The 20,660-nt window shown below is 43.8% G+C and overlaps 1 protein-coding gene and 1 long non-coding RNA gene across 2 annotated transcripts in view; one reads left to right on the top strand and one right to left on the bottom strand.

Annotated features, from left to right (window-relative positions):
• The first annotated feature begins 102 nt into the window (after positions 1–102).
• Positions 103–5,371, top strand: LOC113577159. The gene is made up of 3 exons (XR_003410593.2): positions 103–215; positions 1,650–1,824; positions 5,228–5,371. It is a non-coding gene; the product is annotated as an uncharacterized LOC113577159 (long non-coding RNA).
• A 1,885-nt stretch (positions 5,372–7,256) lies between these two features.
• Positions 7,257–20,660, bottom strand: part of trpc7b (transient receptor potential cation channel, subfamily C, member 7b) — a 45,438-nt gene continuing 32,034 nt past the window's right edge. Inside the window, exons 7-11 of the mRNA XM_027009643.2 lie at positions 11,914–12,109; positions 10,182–10,403; positions 9,233–9,313; positions 8,198–8,273; positions 7,257–7,399 (exon numbers count right to left, since the gene is read on the bottom strand). Of these exons, the coding sequence (XP_026865444.2) occupies positions 7,257–7,399; positions 8,198–8,273; positions 9,233–9,313; positions 10,182–10,403; positions 11,914–12,109 (718 nt within the window). The remainder of the gene's footprint in view (positions 7,400–8,197; positions 8,274–9,232; positions 9,314–10,181; positions 10,404–11,913; positions 12,110–20,660) is intronic.

Raw genomic sequence — 20,660 nt, 5'->3', positions numbered from 1 at the left:
AAAAATAAAGAAACTCCTGTCTCAGGCTACAGCTGCCATTGTGCTCTTCTCTCTGAGCCGCTTTGCGCTGGCCAAAGAGTTTAAAGACTACTGACCTTCTGTGCACTCCATACCCTTGTAAACAAAGACAGAGAGCAGGGAAAGAGAGACGAGGGAGAGGAGTAAAGAAAATGGAGGAATGCGAAGGGACCTAGAGCGTGGCGGACGGAGACAGGGTGAGTGGAGCGGGGCACTGAGAGTTTATTGCAGATGAAATGCAGGTTCTGTCTCTTGTTATCAGAGGGGAGCGTTGCATGCACGGTAAATTCCGAAGGCACGCACTTCACGTAAGAGCTCTGCGCGGTCAAAGATAAACTTTTATGCGACAGTTGACTTCACTGCTTCTGCGTCCTTATCTCCTTTCTTACGAGACTAAAGCGAGGCCTTTGTGTTTTCCATGTTCAGGTGTGCTGGTTTGCTGCACAGTCTGCCAGTTGCATTGATGCATGTTACAATTTACAGGTGAATCGCCACTGGTCATCAGAAGGTCATCAGCTTAATGAGCATAATAATAATAATAATAATAATAATAATAACAACAACAACAACAACAACAATAATAATAATAATGTAATAATAAGTACAAATTTTCATAAGTAGTGAATAGAAAAAGAGCGTGGAAAGTGTGGAAGTGCAGGGTTCATTAGTAACCATTCTCACAAATTGCATCAGCGTAGTCTCGCATTGAATGTAAAGTCAAAGAAAAGTGGGGCACCCGTGGACACACAATTAGGTGAGGTGTGACATCACAGGGGGCTCTCCCCTGCCCTGGACGCCCATCGGCCGCCCCTGCATAGCCGATCTCTCTCCGGGCACTATGCTGCGTCCGATTCAACTCAAGTGACTGATTTAGCTAGTGAGATGAATCACATCAAGCTGTGAAAAACTGCGAGTACCCAGGAAGGAAGGCTACAACCCTGCGTGTAGTGTAATCTGAGCTGAAATGAGACTAAAAAACTCTGAAAGGGAATTGAAACCCTTCGGTGGAATTGTGGAGGGAAAAAATTCAGATAGTAAACTAGAAATAGGGCCCCCAAAACACAGACACTAGACATTTGGGTCTTTTTTTTTTTAGTGTTTTATTAGAAAAGCAGAACGGGGATTTGATGTGTATTCTGTTTTTATGGCGGAGCCTTTTTGCAGTTAATGAACGGTTGCCAAGCAATATGCCATTGCCTAACCGAGTGAAAAGAACCATTGTTTAATCAATTATAAATCGAGAGACTCCAGCAGTGAGAGATGTATATTTGCCTAAGTATAATTTCAGCATACAGTGTTTGTATATGTTATACTGTATTCAGGTAGGCTTGTGCGAACTGTTGCTCAGTGTATTATTGTAGTCAATGTATTTGCGTGAGTGGTCATGAGATCATAGTTCATTTCAGTATAATTACACACACAGCGGTCACGTGTGTGTGTGTGTGGGGGGGGGGGGGGCCACTATATGTGCATATGTACATTCTAAATGTATGAGTGCACCATGAACATGTATTGCTAGTCTTAAGTTTATAAGGGTGTACATGTGTAATTGTCCTTGCCTATGTTCAGGATGTGTGTGTGTGTGTGTGTGTGTGTGTGTGTGTGTGTGTGTGTGTGTGTGTTTGAGTTAGTCATGACCAGATGTTTGGTCTTGCTTGAGTGACTGTCATTGCAGAACAAGACGCACGGTCATAAGACGCGGCACTCAGGGGAGCTGCATCAGACGAGGAAGGTTCCATACAGGACGCCACGGGATGACAGGAACGCTGACAGAATGCGTTGTGGTTTTGGAAGCTCAAGGCTTGCGTACGTCTGACAATTTGGATGTCATTAGAGGCACTCTTTATCTTCTTTCATAATTTTTCACTCAAAAAGTTCGTTTTAATTTCACTCGCAGCATCAAAGAAGCCCAATATACTGTATTCCACTGACACCATGGTGATAGTCGGACATCGAATGTTTCCTTTATTGAAAAGCTACATCTTGTTGGGTAAATAAAATAATCCCTGCTTGATTTCCCCATGCTGTCAGACATCATCAGGGAAATCAGTCTCCACTGCAGAGCGCATGTGATGGAATGGCTACGGGAGAACACTAGCCTCTAATTCCTTCAATCCGAGTTCTGATGACGGGCCAATCACAGCACCGTCAGGAGGGCAAAAGAACCTGTCAGAGGAGTCAGTGTCTCCGTAAAGGATTCCAGAGGTTGCTGGGGACCTCTTCATATAGAATTCCATAGGTTTCTGGAGAGCTCTTTGTAAAGAATTCCAGGGGTTTCTTAAAGAATTCTCTGGGCAAGTGACTTGTGTTTTCTGATAGCCCGGCATATGCTCCAGTGTAAGCATAATGGAACTGCGAGGTTGTCAGGGGAGGCTATACTGTCAGCGTAGAAGTCACAACACACACACACACACACACACACACACACACACACACACACACACACAGAAGTGACATATAACTTGAGAGGTCGTAATAGCCATGTCCTGTAAAGTGACACTGCCCACACCAGGACTGTCAGAAGAGAATAATCGGTTATATTCCTGGGTTTTCTCTGAAGCACCGTGCATTCTGCTGGATCACAAGGAAAACACAGCCCAGATACAGACTTTGATTTTGGATTTTGTTCTCGTTCCAGTTGGTATTTTACAGAGCAAAACACCCCCCCCCCACACACACACACCCACACACACACACACACACATACACACATGCTCGCATGGAAAAAAGGAAGCAAACAAAAATGTACTGTTGAAAACAATGAAATAAACACATCCACAACTATGAGACTTTATTTATTTAGGTATGCTATCTAAAAATATCAACATCATAGTTTTTTTTTCAATCTATTTAATTTAGGATTGAAAATATTACAATATGATTTTCTTAATCAATATTTCTTTCCATTGAAGTGAAAAATACATTTTCTGACACATTATTGATAAGTGAAAACATCTTTTATATTCAGCAAAAGATAATCTTCCAGTCTGGAAACAGTAACAGAAGTAAATGGGTTAATGTCTGCACACACACACCTACAAACTCTTGTGCATATAGAAATGGTCATTACAGAAGTGATCTGTCTTAAGAGACTTACAAGAGACTATAATACGCAATACGAAGTGTGTGTACTGTACTGTGTGTACTGCAAGGTGCTAATTAGATAGCCTGTTAAAGAGTGGAGAGTCACAATAAGGAGCTTTTTAAAAAGAATTCAGCATAAACTAACACATTTTCTGCTACAACAGACACATCCCCTGCGATGTCACAGTGGATTTCTTTTGTGCACCCCTAGAATATCCCAGAATGTAATGCAAATCACACACCCCCCCGCCCCCCATGGGGATTACCGCAGAACAGAATACATGGGGATTACCGCAGAACAGAATACATGAGGATTACCGCAGAACAGAATACATGGGGATTACCGCAGAACAGAATACATGGGGATTACCGCAGAACAGAATATATGAGGATTACTGAAGAACAGAATACATGGGGATTACCGCAGAACAGAATACATGGGGATTACCGCAGAACAGAATACATGAGGATTACAGAAGAACAGAATACATGAGGATTACCGCAGAACAGAATATATGAGGAGTACTGAAGAACAGAATACACGAGGATTACCCGCAGAACAGAATATATGAGGATTACTGAAGAACAGAATACACGAGGATTACCGCAGAACAAAATATATGAGGATTACTGAAGAACAGAATACACGAGGATTACCGCAGAACAGAATATATGAGGATTACTGAAGAACAGAATACATGAGGATTACCGCAGAACAGAATATATGAGGATTACAGAAGAACAGAATACATGAGGATTACAGCAGAACAGAATATATGAGGATTACTGAAGAACAGAATACATGAGGATTACCGCAGAACAGAATACATGAGGATTACCGCAGAACAGAATACATGAGGATTACCGCAGAACAGAATATATGAGGATTACTGAAGAACAGAATACATGGGGATTACTGAAGAACAGAATATATGAGGATTACTGAAGAACAGAATACATGGGGATTACAGCAGAACAGAATACATGGGGATTACAGCAGAACAGAATACATGAGGATTACTGAAGAACAGAATACATGAGGATTACTGAAGAACAGAATACATGAGGATTACTGAAGAACAGAATACATGAGGACTACTGAAGAACAGAATACATGGGGATTACAGCAGAACAGAATACATGGGGATTACAGCAGAACAGAATACATGAGGATTACTGAAGAACAGAATACATGAGGATTACTGAAGAACAGAATACATGAGGATTACTGAAGAACAGAATATATGAGGATTACTGAAGAACAGAATACATGAGGATTACCGCAGAACAGAATATATGAGGATTACAGAAGAACAGAATATATGAGGATTACTGAAGAACAGAATACATGGGGATTACAGCAGAACAGAATACATGAGGATTACAGCAGAACAGAATACATGAGGATTACAGAAGAACAGAATACATGGGGATTACAGAAGAACAGAATACATGGGGACTACTGAAGAACAGAATACATGGGGATTACAGAAGAACAGAATACATGGGGATTACAGAAGAACAGAATACATGGGGATTACAGCAGAACAGAATACATGGGGATTACAGCAGAACAGAATACATGGGGACTAGAAGAGGACACTCTCATCTTCCCTATGAGAGAAGGCCTGGCACCTTTTTCCCCCTTTGCCTGGCGTACTCGGGTTGTGTGTGCGCTGCTGGTGGAGGGCTGTGCCTCCACCTCTGCTGTGCCTCCACCTCCCCTTCTCATGGCTGGACTAGTGGCTGCTTGGATGCAGGTCACTTTCCAGGTGCTGAGGTAGGATGGGCATAGGGGCCAAAAACACCATCTGAATCCAGAATCCAGACTCCAGTTTGAGACGGAGCCTGGCGCGTAGGGGAGGGGCTGTTGCATTTTATGCACACAGAAGGGTGCTGAATTTCAAATGCGCCTCATTAAAATGTAACGCTTTTTAAGATTCGTCAGTATCTTGAGTTTGCAGGGGACGGTGTTTCAGTTTTCAGTATGTGGGGTTTGAAAACCTCGAGGCTGAATTCTGAAATTTAGTTCCAGATCACACAAATGTGGTGAAAGTGTTTGTAAACTGAAAATCCAGTGCTTACTGGAAATCTAGATATTCAGAGACTGTGTTCTGTGTTCTAGGAAAACATTCGTTTGTCTGGAAAGAGATGAGAGGAGAAGAGAGGAAAGGAGAAGAGGACCTGAATATGATGTTCTTGATATGTAGACTGCTTTCCTATTTTTGCCCACTACCCCTGAACAATAAATAACATTTCAACTATTGTACTTCTGTCCTCTATTAAGAGGGTTTATCAGTTGCTTTAACAAGATCTTGAAACAGTTCACATCTTCATCACAATGTTAAAAGATCTTTCTCAAATTTCTTACCATAACATGTACATAACAGCACAACTGTTAGACAATATACTGCTGTTTATTAGTTTATAATCTTGCTGCATATATGTGTGAAAGCAGACTGCATCTTTGTGTGTGAAAGCAGACTGCATCTTTAAGTGAGCGATTACAGAGCAGACTGCATCTTTAAGTTTGGGGGGAAGGTCACTGTGACTAGAGTTGGTGATCAGAGCAGCTTCTGTTTGGGGTCAGAAGGTCAGACCCTCCTTTTCTATGGGAAGTGGGAGATCAGACGCAGGATGGGAAGTGGGAGCCGGGGAGGGGAAGGGGAGGCGTGAGGAGTGCAGGAGTCAGGGGGGTTGTTGGGAAAAGATGCCATCAGGAAGGAGAGTTTCAGGCGAATACGTTTCTCCCAAATGTCAGTTCCTAGAAAGCTCCATTTACTGAAGCAGTGAAACTCCAGTACAGAAAGTACAGTAATCTATTCGGAAGTTATATGAAAAAAAAAAACTGCTGTAGGACTGAGCCAATCTTAACAAATAGTAACTTTTTGAGAGTCCAGTCATTCAATTTATTAGGAATTTTCAATTGTGAGACTGTTGTTGCAATGAAATTGTTTCCCAAAGCAAATCTTAATCTTTGCTTGGTTCAGTGAAACCACTACATTTTACTGCAAACTGCTGGGGAATAAACACATTGTAACCAGCAGAGGACAACGCATGTGTTTACATGCACTTAATGATCCCAATCGGATGTCTGGAGTTATCTGATAATTCAAGTGTTCGTGTAAACAGCATACTCCGATTTCTTAGATCGGATAAAGGCCCAGAAATCTGATTTAGAAATCTGAAAAGGAGAGCAGGATTTTAACCCAGTAATGGGATTGCCCACCGTATGTACACCCCCACCCTGATTCCTTTTGGTTTTCTCCATCCGCGCATGCAAGCAAACATAACCAGATAGAATGCAGAGCCGGCCCCGGAATTGGCAAGCAGAATTAAACGTGGCACCTGGGATATGGCCCCCAGACCCTGGAAGGCATCAGTACAGGGAAAGCCATAACAAGGACAGCACTGCGCAAGATTAGCAACCGTTAGAAAAAGACAAAGATCCACGTTTGCCCGTAAAATGGGTCCACGTTTACAAAAAGCCACGGCAGGAAGTCTGAAGTTTACGTCATGTCCTTCTGTGAGATTACTGGCTGGTGGCAAAATAGAAATCCAATTACTGCCTGACTCAATTATCTGATTACCCAAGTGCATGTAAACACGTTCGTCGGATTAGTGGCAAAATCTGATTTTCTGCAGTTATCGGATTATTAAGTGCACCTAGACGCGCTATGTGATGGAACCCATGGGCAGCTGCTCCCAGAGTTTAATCTCATTACACATATGAGCGCAAGTTATGTTCTTTTTGAGAATTCAGTCCTAATGTCAGTAATTTGCAAATTCTTTTATAGTCTTTGTGAAAGAAAGCAGCGGAAGGAAATGAGGAAATGATGGATTTTTCCAGAACCTTGAAGATGTGTTTTGTTGAGAACATTTTCTCTGGTACAGTCATCAGTGGCTCATGATTAAGTATCTGGCACTTCACAGACGAATTTCGTGTGTCAAGAACAAGAGCAAGTTTTACATAATTAGACACCATTTCAGAGCTGGAGTCAAAGCAACTGAGAAAGGCTCCATTTGTCTCCAAATTGCTCCCTCTCCCGGTTTCTCTCTCTCCTCCTATCCTGGCTCCAGCCTCCCCCTCCCCACTCCTGTTGCCCCGCCCCCTCTCTTATTCTCCCCTCCTCCTGCCCCACCCAGAATGCTGCTCACGGCTGTTTTTTGGCGTTCTTGCCAAACTTGTCGCTGAGTTGTTGAATGAGGTTGGACAGTTCTTCCGTCGCCTGAGATTTGTCCTCCAGAAGCTCATACCGCAGACTGGAAATATCCTGCTTTATCTCCTTCAGCTCACCTACCACACACACACACACACACACACACACACACACACACACACAAACATGCACACACATGTGCACGCACGCAGGCACGCGCACACACACACACACACACACACACACACACACCCTGAGTAAAATACAAAGTATGCTCAGGGTTCAAAGGTCTGATTCTATTAGCAAGAAATGTTTTTTTGTTTTGTTTATTTATCATTTAGCAAAAGCGAGTTCAGACATTTGCTCGGCACCTGGATTTCTGGTCATACATTACTATTAGAGGATGATATTAAAAGGATTTTGGAGTAACTAGGATTCATAAATTTGCCAAAACATGTATAATGCCAGATTTCATGCAAGTATGATGCCAGCATATTGTACAATCCATGCCAGGATGCATGCAAATTCACACACGCACAAAAAATCCTACTCTCTCTCTCTCTGTCTCTTGCTCTCGCTCTCTCACTCAGTCCCCATCTCTCACTCACACTCTCTCTCTCTTTCTATCTCTCTGTCTCTCACTCTCTCAGTGCCTATCTCTCTCTCTCTCTCTCTCTCTCTCTCACTTTCTCAATCTCTCACTCTCTCACACACACACACAGCTGGGGGTACTTCACCTTCATCATGCACATTTGTCAACATTAATAATTTGCATGTGTGTTTGCATATGCACTCAGCAAGATGCCCTGCTTGGTTTACAATGTATGTTAAAAAATACTGGTGTGTATACACACACACACACACACACACACACAAATAACAATCAGCCCCTCTGTGTGCAGGTAAATAGACATTTAAGCAAATTAGGTGATTACCTTCATTGACTTCATCATTCTCCCTGTCGACCTGGGCCTTCAGAACGTACCTCTTTATGAGGCGCTTCATAATCTTCTGTTGGAGAGAGATGGAGAGACAGAGGAGGAGGTGTGGAGACAGAGGAGGAGGTGTGGAGACAGAGGAGGAGTGTGGAGACAGAGGAGGACTGTGGGAAAGGCTCTGGCTTCTGTTATGTTTCCTCTTCCCATGCTGGTTTATTGTCAGCTATCTCAATACAGTATGACAACTCAGGACATAAAAGTTAAACAAGTACTTTACTGGGTATGAGATCCCAATAAACACACACACACACACACACACACACACACACACTTTTTAGTGCTTTTGATGTTCATAGAGGGATATGAAATCCACTCAGGAGCTGCCGTACCTGGATAAAAGGCCTGACATCTAAACAAGGACACTTTTCCAGTGTATGTCCATTTCAGGACTCATGGACATGTTTGAGGGTTTACTGGCTCGTTGAGAGATGACAGCAAATACGAGTGTGCAGGTATCTGACCTTTAACCTCATCTCCTTGCAGTACCGTGACAGTATTTAAATCATGACTCTGAAGATATGGAGCCACTGAAATATGTTCTCCCCTCCCAGTTAACCTTTGACGAATGATCCAGTAGTGGTGCCAGAGTGTAAGAACTGTAAAAAAATGTTTAGCAGGTGAAAGGTTTTTTTTTTCTTTTCTTTTTTAAGTTTATTCTCCAGACCCACACTCTCAGGAAGGAACCTACAGGCTTGCTGGAGTTGGGCTTTGTGTTCCAGATGGTTCCGTGGATCTGAGTGTTTGTTGTGAAAACCAGCTGGAGGCTGGGCTTGGCTCAAGTGCTCTCTGTCTAGCTTCACTTTATTCAACTGGATCACCTCTTCATTGCTCCCTGCCTCTCTCCTTCTCTCTCTCCCTCCCTCCTTCTCTCTCTCTCTCTCACCCTCTCTCTTCCTCTCTCCCTCTCTCTCTCTTCCTCACCCTCTCTCTCTTTCTCTCTCTCTCTCTCCCTCCCTCCTTCTCTCTCGTTACCTGGTAGCGGGTGGGGTTCTTGATGGGCTTCTTCACCGTGTGCTCCTCTCTGGTTCTCGGGTGAGCTCGATATCGATCCGCCTGCGCGAAAGACAAAAGGAGCGTCGGAACACAACAAGAGAAACAAACGCTTCAGACTACGTCCGTGCACCAAATATATCAGAGCAGTCAGACTTCCTTTTAATGACAGTCTACAAAGCTTGTGCTCTGCAGGCAACGTGTTCCCTCCTCAAGCAACATTCACTAACAGATGCATCACTACAAACGGCTCCGAGTGAGTGAAACGGTGTCTCGAAATGTTCCAGAACAAAACGGTGTGATAAAGAAAGTATTTATCTATGAAATTCTGCAGTTCTGCAATAGCTTCATAGGTACTTTTGAGAGGTGGTCTGATTGAGTGAGGAGCTGGGTGTGAAGAACGCGTGATGAGCCTCTTGCTGAATGTGATGAGAATGGTGGTGAAAAATAATGAAGAATAGAGAGAGGAAGAGAGAAGGAGAGAAAGAAAACCCTCCTCCCGCAATCAGGAGACTTTCAGATCCGCGGCGTGATGAGGGGAGATGCAGACAGCAGCCAATGCAATCAGCGAACACACATATGGCATGTAGCCTGCCTTCCCACAGGCAACCATGGCTACACAGGTGTGTGTGTGTGTGTGTGTGTGTGTGTGGGTGCGTGTGTGTGTGTGTGGGGGGGGGGTGCGTGTGCGTGCGTGTGTGTAAAATTGTGTAAAACAATGTTTTCTTGTGTTGTCAAACACCAATGCAGTGCAGTGACTTCAGGCCCAACATGCTTGTAATGTCTTTGGTTTTTCAAGTCCTACTTGGTTGCAGGATACACACACACACACACACGCACACACACACATACACATGCACACATACACACACTATCAGACATTTTACTCTTGGCACTGGCAGTGGAGGCAGAAAATGCCTATTTTTTAAACCTTTAGTCGTGAGTTGAGCATGCCCATCTCCAGCTCATTGTCATGGTGATGACCTTTGGCCTTGCAGAGGTGCACGAGGCAAGCTTTGGTGCGCAGGACCAGATAGTAGAAGGACTTTGGACTGGGCACTAGATTGAAGGGGGCGGGCAGGGTACGACCCTCATCAAAATACGAGAGCCACAACTTAGCACGAGCAAACTTCCACTCAACATCAGCATCCTCCTACAGAGAGAGAGAGAGAGAGAGAGAGAGAGAGAGAGAGAGAGAGAGAGAGAGAGAGAAAGAGAGAGAGGGTGAGGAAGAGAGAGAGAGAGAGAGAGAGGGAGAGAGGAAGAGAGAGGGTGAGAGACAGAGAGAGAGAGAGGGAGAGAGAAATAAAGGCGAGTTTATGTGTATAGCCTTTTTAGTGTACAGCTCAAAAGTGCACAAACGTTAGAATAAAATAAGAAAGTTTATTATATCCTGAGATCTAACACCGGGTTTTAAAAAGTTACATGAAACAATTTATTTAATTAGAAAATGTAATGATACAACTGTAGTACAATTATTTAAACAGAAATCCATTTAATAATGGATTAATCCATTTAATAATGGATTAAAAGAGAAAAAAATACATTTAAACATGCAATAATAAAACTAAAGTAACAGAATAAAGCACTGGTAGATAGTTCAAGGTTAAGTTTATAGGCTCCACTATAAACAAGAGAGAATATCAATGTTTTTAACCGGAATGTAAAAATTGCTACATTTAAGGCACAAAGGTTTATTTGGGAGTTGGTGGTGGTTCTAGGAGCTAAACGCTGCCTCACCACGACAGGTTTGAACTCTAGGTTCTACTGTTCAATTACAATCTGCACATCTCAGCATATCTGAGCATATCTGACCACATCTGAGCATATCTGAGCATATCTGAGCACATCTGAACATTATCGAGCACATTTGAGCATATCTGGGCATATCTGAGCACATCTGAGAATATATGAGCACATCTGAACATTATCGAGCACATCTAAGCATATCTGGGCAGCATTCTAGGCCTGCTCCTTTCAGTGACTGACAGATTAGTAGCAGCGATTGAAGTCACTCCTCCGACGTACCGGCCAACGCTGTGCAGCTTCTAGAATTAGAGTAATGTGTTCCATTCTCTTTGTGCCGGTTCAAGCTCCCGCAGCACCAGTTGTTGACTGGTCTGTCGGGGGAGTCCAGTAAGGAGACCAGTACAGTAGCCAGCCCTACTGGGGATACAAGGTTCCCCCGGGACACTAAGGTTTTGACCTGTTCTCTCCTCTGTTCTTGGATATCCAGCTTTCTGGGTGACTAATTTGCTGGCGAAGATGAGATCCAAGTCTACTAGAGCACCGAGCCTCTCGACGAGGTCTTTAGTTTTGGGGTTTGAGATTTAAGATGTGCCTGTTTGCCAAATATCAAAGGAAGGAAGGGCAAAAAGAAAAAAAGAAAGAAAGAAAGAAAGAAAGAAAGAAAGAGACAAAGAAAGACATGATGGTATAGGAAAAGAGCAAGAGATATGGGGGGAAAAACCCTGAGTGGCTGTCAGCAAAAGCTAATCAACAAAATTGATTAAGAAATAATCACAAATCTATAGTCTGTTTAAACTTTGTCTATAATTAATTAATTAGTACCTGCTAAGTGCCTCATGAGTGGCTGATTTGGTAGTAATGGAAGTGATCAAAGAACAGAGTGACTGATGAGTTCTTCCTGGGGTTGTCCTCACCTCGATTTCCTGGTAGGAGCTGTTAATCATGGCTATCAGCATGTTGAGGAGCACGACCACCATGGTGACGTTGTACACGCCATACAGGACGTAGCCGATGTTCTCGATGAACTTGTGGTCGTACTTCAGAACCACCGAGATCACCTCCGATAGGCCAAAAATGGACCAGAACAGTGTTTTAAAGCTTTCCTCAACCCTGGAACACACACACACACCAACCGCATACACACAATGTGAGGCCATGATGCACTGGTTTTAATTGGCACATATATATGTTCCTTTCCTTCCTTGACGAAGGGTGGTGGCCTGATGGTGTGTGTGTGTATGCTTTCCGAATGAGGAAGACTCCCTGCAGTCCTTCGTCCTTCTGAAGCCGCATGCCTCCGTCAGGGCCATGCTTAGGTATGTAGGCCAGGGATTAACATAGCCAGAGAATATTCAGATTAAACATCACCGGTTGAGCTGTCTGCAGAGTCTGATTTGCGTAACGGTGAGCGTGCATGTTTGTGTGTGTGTGTGTGTGTGTTTGTGTGTGTGTGTGTGTGTGTGTGTGTGTGTGTGTGTGTGTGTGTGTGTGTGTGTGTGTGTGTGGTAGTGGGGGGGGGGGCGTTGTGGGGGAGAGAAACTGCCTGCACAGTTTGCCGAGTGATTTTATGATGGCCATTCATAACCACTCACTGGGCCCTTTCAGCACAGAAGCACAGCCAAAAAGTCATCATGGAGGGCGAGCCAATCAGTCTGGGGACTAAAGTGCTCTACTACTCTCTCTCTCTCTCTGTCTCTCTCTCTCTCTCCCACTCTTTCTCTCTCCCACAGTCTCTCTCTCTCCCCCTCAGGCTCAGTCTGTGAGACCTGGAGTACGCAGATGTGAGAAGTCAATTATACTAACAGGAGGGAGAGTGAGTTCAGGATAACTGGTGGGGATGAGATTAAGATTATTAAGATTGTCTTCACCCTTGTCTTCACAGACACAAACAGAAGGGTTTTCTATGTATGTGTGTGTGTGTGTGTGTGTGTGTGTGTGTGTGTATGTGTGTGTGTTGAATGTATGTGGTAGGAGTTGTTCAGTGTTCAGGTGTCTGAACTGCACATAACACTATGACACAAGCATGGACGTAACACAAGCACAACTGTAACACACATGACGGCATTCCCATGTCGCAAGGGTTACAAACGAAGCCACAGTAGTGACACACCGCGGCCACAGATGAAGCCACAGTAGTGACACACCGCGGCCACAGATGAAGCCACAGTAGTGACACACCGCGGCCACAGATGAAGCCACAGTAGTGACACACCGCGGCCACAGATGAAGCCACAGTAGTGACACACCGCGGCCACAGATGAAGCCACAGTAGTGACACACCGCGGCCACAGATGAAGCCACAGTAGTGACACCATGGCCACAGATTAAGCCACAGTAGTGACACACCGCAGCCACAGATGAAGCCACAGTAGTGACACACCGCGGCCACAGATTAAGCCACAGTAGTGAGACACCGCGGCCACAGATGAAGCCACAGTAATGACACCATGGCCACAGATGAAGCCACAGTAGTGACACACCGCGGCCACAGATGAAGCCACAGTAATGACACCATGGCCACAGATGAAGCCACAGTAATGGAGAAGAGTAAAGTCTAACAGTGGGGCACTGATGCACACACTGTTTAGAAAAGGAACAAGGCCTGGGTGAAGGCGGGGAAGCTGCCTGACCAGAGGGGCGTGGCACCATGTGGGAACAGAGGTAAACAACTGACACATGGTGACACGCTGACAAGGGAAACAAACCACACTGCATGGAAAGTCCCATCTCACACACACACACACACGCACACACACTGGATGAAACTGCACTGATAGGTGCAGGTGAAATTTAATATGCAGTCACTACGACAACAAAATCCAAATGAATCTCCCTATCGTGATGCCCATCTCTTGTTCTTTCTATTCATTATGATGAGGAAGTAAAGGTTATCGGCTTCCTGTCTTCCTCCTCTTATCTCTTCTCTGCAGGGCAGAGTCACGTATGTGTGTGTTGAGTCACAGAGTTAATATATGTGTCTGTGCTGAGTCACAGAGTCACATATGTGTGTTGAGTCACAGAGTCACGTATGTGTGTGTTGAGTCACAGAGTTAATATATGTGTCTGTGCTGAGTCACAGAGTCACATATGTGTGTTGAGTCACAGAGTCACGTATGTGTGTGTTGAGTCACAGAGTTAATATATGTGTCTGTGCTGAGTCACAGAGTCACATATGTGTGTTGAGTCACAGAGTCACGTATGTGTGTGTTGAGTCACAGAGTTAATATATGTGTCTGTGCTGAGTCACAGAGTCACATATGTGTGCTGAGTCACAGTCACATTTGTCTGTGCTGAGTCTCAGAGTTAATATATGTGTGTGCTGAGTCACAGTCACATTTGTCTGTGCTGAATCAGTTATATATGTGTGTGCTGAGTCACAGAGTCACATATGTGGGTACTGACTCTCAGAGTCACACATGTGTGTGCTGAGTCACACACACACACACATACACACACAGTTTACTCCATATATTTGCTAGTAGATGATGAATCACATGCACATTTCCACCATTTTTGAAACTTACAGAGGACACAATTCCCACTCATCAGATGTTAGAGCGCTAAAGAATAATATAGAAACTCATTGCAGTCTCAGTACTAGGGTTAAAACTTTACTATACAGATTTAAAGGCTTTAGGGAGAACAGTCCTGCAGCATGTACTCCTGTCACCTTATAAGAGGGGTTGTTTTTCTCCTGAATCTGCATATTATTATATGATTCAAATGGCAAGTGTTAAATTCCCATAGTGATCACATTACTATAAAGAGGGAAAGTGCATCAGAGAAAGATTATTTAATAAACTCTCGGTGAACAAAAGAGCTTTTCTCACAGTCCTGTACAGCTCTCCTCCTGATCTCGCCCCACTTTCCCTTTAATAAATAATCCCACCTCTTTTCTCTTTTCTCTCTCTGCAGTTTCCTCTTATCTCCCTTTTTGGAGCCAAAACCAGGGATTCCAAAACAACATTTTCGGCTTTTGAAATGAATGGTTTTGGTAGCTTTTTTAGACGAACGTCAGATTACAGGAACGGCTGCGTTTTAAGGGTTAGTGTACACGATCTTTTATGGAGTGTAAATGTTGGGGCTGTGACATGCTCCCATTTTGTTTTGGGATGAGAGAGCGCTAGCCCTGCAGATGAAGCAGCCAGGGCTGTCTAGTGTATTTCCAGACTCGTGATGTAAATAAAGACGCCTCTCAAAACCCCTGGCCGTGACTAAAACGAACTCTCGCTTTGGTCACTGGGCTGTCTCTTCAACTCCCTTCTCATCTCCTTCTCTCTCTCTCTCTCTCTCTCTCTCTCTATCACACGCACTCTCTCAGGCATGCTGAGACATGCATAAATATTAAAAGATGATCTGTCTGTCAGAGCAGTATCCATGGCGATGGGATGATCTCATCCCTCTTGAGGATAGGCCTTTCCCGTTTAATGGCAGTTTAATATTAGAAACACTAATGCGATCTGACTGATCATACGTGTGGCAATGTGTGCACGTGCACATTACTTTACAATGGATTAGTGACTACTGTCTAGTTTTAGCTCAATGCAGAACATAAGATTTATTCCCCATAGCTTCCTTACCTAGCAATCCACACACACACACACACACACACACACACCCCATAATGCATTTTTTGGGTTTGTGAAATATGTCTCATTGTTGCACTGATGCTTAAACATGGCAGTGCTGCAGTGCTGGACAGTCTTCCCAGCAGCTGAAAACAATCGTGTCATGTAACCAGTTCTTTAAGCCTGACACTGCTGAGGAAGTCAGTGGGAGACTGCCAACTGGTTTTGTGACTGGAATTAACTCTTCCTCTTAGTCCTTACAACGACAAATCTGTACTTCTGCAGATGTTCACCAAGCAACCCAAAGGTAGCTGTCGCTTCTAAGAGACAGCAAAAATGGGCAGGTGCATGGATGTGTGCAATTATTTGATTTTTGACAACAGAGGAGTGGTTTTGCCCACAATCTTTGCCCACTGCTAAATGTTAATTGATTACTTGATATAAGTTCATGAAAAGCCTTGTTTTCAGTTTTTTTGTAGACATATTAGAGTGATCTGTATTTTTAATAAGAAATACAAGAAACGTGTATGTTAGGAATGGAAAACTAGTAAAATTGGTGGGGTAGAAATTATTGCTGATTGCTCTATTGTATAGTGGAGTTATAATATTCAACTTTATCTTCAGTAGAAGTGTAATTGAAATTTTACCCTTCATCACTGATGGATATTATTTGCAGTTGAAGTTAAGGAAGTATTTATGGCTTTGGGTAATGTAATTTATAGTTCCCATATACATCTTTAACATGTCTTCTGCAAATGATTCTATTATCATCAGAAAGATCTGGTCATAATGAACTTGACATTGATATATACCTGATTTCAGATTATCAGTGGAGGTACCTTAGATTCCTGACAGATAGAGCTCTAATACTGTTAATGCACTCAGAGACAGCTTTGCCTTTCCTTAGCATTAACTGATGCATGTAGATATTTAAATGTACAGATCACTTAAATCTGACCTTTCTTCAAAGCCTCATATAGACCTATAATTGGTCAGATTTCACCCAATAACAGGCCATGTTTTTTATTATTGACATTAAACTGACTCATACCAATTTAAAACAAATTATTAATCCAGCCCTTTGGAACCTAGACTGTAAAAGCTGTCCAGTATATTACAACACATCGCCCTACATTTCAAATGTCTGCCTGAGCCAGTTAGGAGCTTTGAAAACACAAATGCTGAAAGAAAAGTCTTTTAAGCAGCATTTTGACATTTACAGCAGTTGGCAGACTCTCTGATCCAGAGCGAGGGAAAGGTTTAGTAGCATGTGAGCTCATCGTGACTCAAACCCATGACCTTGGTGTTATGGTACCCTACTGACCCTACTGACAGAGAAACACTTTCTACATCTATACAATAGGTAAACAACACCAAAACCAACTCTGCTAAATGCATTGTCCTTTAGAAAACCTTTAGAAAAAGAATGTAAATAACATCTTTTGTTCTTTATAATTCTTTCTTTGAACCTCAAGCGACAAATATCTGATGTGTATGTCCTAAAATGTGTGCTCATAGAGAATTATGAGGTGGCGCAACCATAATAAATGACAGAACACAGAGATGGACTTAAAAAGGCAGCAAGCAGCCATAATGGCTTTCATAGTGGGTTTTGGGACTCTAATTAAACTCTTTGGTACATCTGTTTATATCAATCTTCATTTTTTCCCAACATCTCAAAGTGCTATTTCTAAGATTGATTGAACATTAAAATTAATGATGGAAGATTAATGAAATAACACGATACTACAAAGGAAAACTGTAAAGTACAACTAAAGTGGAATTATCTTGAGTTACTGCTGGTCTCCCGACAGCCCCTCCAAAGAGTTCACCTACACTCTGCACATGAGAAATCCCCAAAGTTGTAGAGTGGACAAACGCAAAGAACGGAGAACAGAGGTCGCCGTGTGGCGTTAGTGCTCTGGGCAGGTCTTAGCGCACAAATCTGCCAGTAGCACATTCTTCTCCCATCTGTGGCGACGCTTCCAACAACAAAAAAAAAGATCAGAAATGGAACCCGGCAGCCTTGACCCGGGAATGAGGCACGGGGCTTATGCATTCACACCAGAGTTCTGCGGGTTTCTCCGATCCGGGAGAAGGTGTGAAGCGTGAGCCATATCACATCCAGCCTGTCCATCACAGCCGGTTTCTCCATCGGCGAGCTGCAGCAGGTGGCAGGCGGCTCCTCTGGGCAGATAACGCGCGGTGAAAAGCAATAACTCGGAGCCAGCCCTGAGTCCAGGCACTCAACGCGCCAAAGCAGATGAGCCACACTGCCGTTTCCCTGCTCCTAGGGCTCAGCCAATCAGCTCGATTACCCCTGGGATTTATTTATTTGTTTGTTTGTTTGTTTGTTTTTTCTCTCTTTGGTACATTTAAGAATTGTACAGTGAACAGTTCTACATATACATCTCAAACAGAGTATTATATGCCTTATATCCAAGCAAAAACCCCCCCCCCCCAGATCTTGCCAATCTAGACAACTGTGTATGTGCAAGTGTGTGATATATACTGACATAATGACGAAGTGCTACATGAAGTATTGGTGAGTATTGCTGTTAGGAGGGCTTTGAGACCCTAGTTGAGCACAACACATGCACTCGCCTGGTGATTATAATGTCATGTGGTAAGAAGACACAAGTCATCCTGAAGCACTTCTCTCGCTGTCTATTCGAATTCTGTGGTGGTTACTTTGAACACCGTGCTTACTACTATGCAGCAAGCATCTGCTTACAACCCAAGAGGTCACCAATTTCAATCCAATTACATACAATCCACTAATTTTGCATGTCCAGTAGCTTCGTGTGGGTGTATAGCATCATGTCCCATGACAGAGGAAGAAACCAGTTGGAGACCAGTGCACTGTCACTAATAGACCCACTGGCAGCCTGTACGCTGACTTACGCGGCAGGCGTTGGAGCTCCACCTGCCCCTAGCTAAGTTTTGTGTATTTACATGCTTTCACTCCCTGCTCATCAAGTCTTGCTGGTTTTAATGCGACTAACGCCACTCCCATTGTCTGTCCTGTTCTCTCAGCGTCTGTATCCAAGCGTCCTTCATTCCTTTGTTTCTAGGATGTTGTTTTGTAGTCTGGATTTGTCTGGCGGGTCTTGAGTCCACCCTGGTAGGGCAGAGATGCTCGTTCTTTTACATCTCACATAACTGCCTGTAATACACCTAATTTCATGTAAGGATTTAATAATCCCTTCCTTTGCAAGGTAAGGCAGGCGGGTTGAATCGGTATCGCTCAACAGGGCACCAGGGCTCTCTAAGACTCTAGATACCCAGGCTCCATTTTCAATATCTTTGTTTATCTTAGTTAAAATGTATTATTGTTTATAATCTCACTTCTAATTATTTTCTCAGCCTTCCTGTTATACCTGATCATTGGCCAAATTAGTGTGAAGTGCTAATTCAGGCTGGTACAACAGATGCCATTTTAATTGCTATGAAAGCCCTGCCAGTGAAGCTATTTAAACAAAATTTGATCCAACAATACCTCAGCCAGTCAGCCTCTCTCTGCTGTAGTCTCCTCTGGTGCTTCTCTCTCCACACCTCACTCTGGGCTCCTCCTTCTCACTACCTCACTCTGGACCCCTCCTTCTCACTATGTCACTCTGGACTCCCCCTTCTCACCGCCTCACTCTAGACTTTTCCTTCTCACTACCTCACTCTGGACTCCCCCTTCTCACCGCCTCACTCTGGACTCCTCCTTCTCACTACCTCACTCTGGACTCCTCCTTCTCACCGCCTCACTCTGGACTCCTCCTTCTCACTACCTCACTCTGGACTCCCCCTTCTCACCGCCTCACTCTAGACTTTTCCTTCTCACTACCTCACTCTGGACTCCCCCTTCTCACCGCCTCACTCTGGACTCCTCCTTCTCACTACCTCACTCTGGACTCCTCCTTCTCACCGCCTCACTCTGGACTCCTCCTTCTCACTACCTCACTCTGGACTCCTCCTTCTCGCCGCCTCACTCTGGACTCCTCCTTCTCACTACCTCACTCTGGACTCCTCCTTCTCACCGCCTCACTCTGGACTCCTCCTTCTCACTACCTCACTCTGGACTCCTCCTTCTCACTACCTCACCATTTTGTTGCTTAGCCACATCACCAAACTCACTCTCCTTTCCTTTCTCCATACTGGGTGGCTCAGTGGTTAATGCACTTAACTAGTAATCAGAAGGTTGCCACTGTAGCCCACTACAGCCAGGCTGCCACTGTTGCAGGCCTGAGAAAACCCTTAACATGCAATTGCTTAAATTGTACTCAGTCATAATTGTAAGTCACTTTGGATAAAAGCGTCAGCTAAATGACATAAACGTAAACATTGGTCCCTTTCCACACCTCTCCATTCCTTTCCCTCACCTACTTATTTTTCCTACGTCCACTTCCTCTAGAAAACTAACGCAAAGTACACACTGATTCTCATGCATGCACGCTCACACACACGCACACATTTACATGCAGGTTTTTTTTAGTCACGCGCAGGTTCAAGGCAGAGAGCTGGCGTTGGTGCCTAACTTCGCCCACACAGACCATGCAAGACAGCACCCCCTGCCTGCCTCATCACAACTGAAATAACACATGCCCTTTTTTGTTCTGAGCCGTCTAACATTACCGTGTTATCTTACCGCTACTCTTCTCACTCTGCATTCAAATGACTGCATTACAAATATTGAGTACATATCGTGTGTATGCTTTTCTTTGTTGTTGTTGTTGTTGTTGTTGTTGTTGTTGTTGCCTTTTCTTTTATCTCAGAGGTCTTTTTTCTCCCTCCCCCTCCAGTGCTGAGCCTCATACACTTCCATTTCCACCTCTCTCTGGCTCCGCCTCCACTGCTTTCTGCCCGCCCACTCTGCCTGCTCAAGCAGGAGCCTATCCCATTCAATTAAAGGTCACATGACCACATTAACTGACATTATTATCAAAATATTTATAAAGTATCAGTCTTTCAATCACTCCGGAAGGATCACTGAAGATGATTTTGTTAATACCTAAAACAATGTGAGTATGAGATGTTATAGTACCGATTACCAGTCCAGTCTAATCTTTTTCTGTTGTCTTTCTGAATGAAACTAAACTTCAGTG

The sequence above is a fragment of the Electrophorus electricus genome, chromosome 2 (assembly GCF_013358815.1).
Source record: "Electrophorus electricus isolate fEleEle1 chromosome 2, fEleEle1.pri, whole genome shotgun sequence".
Lineage (NCBI taxonomy): Eukaryota > Metazoa > Chordata > Actinopteri > Gymnotiformes > Gymnotidae > Electrophorus > Electrophorus electricus.
The sequence above is the reverse complement of the archived record's forward strand: the minus strand, read 5'-3'. Positions and strand labels throughout refer to the sequence as shown.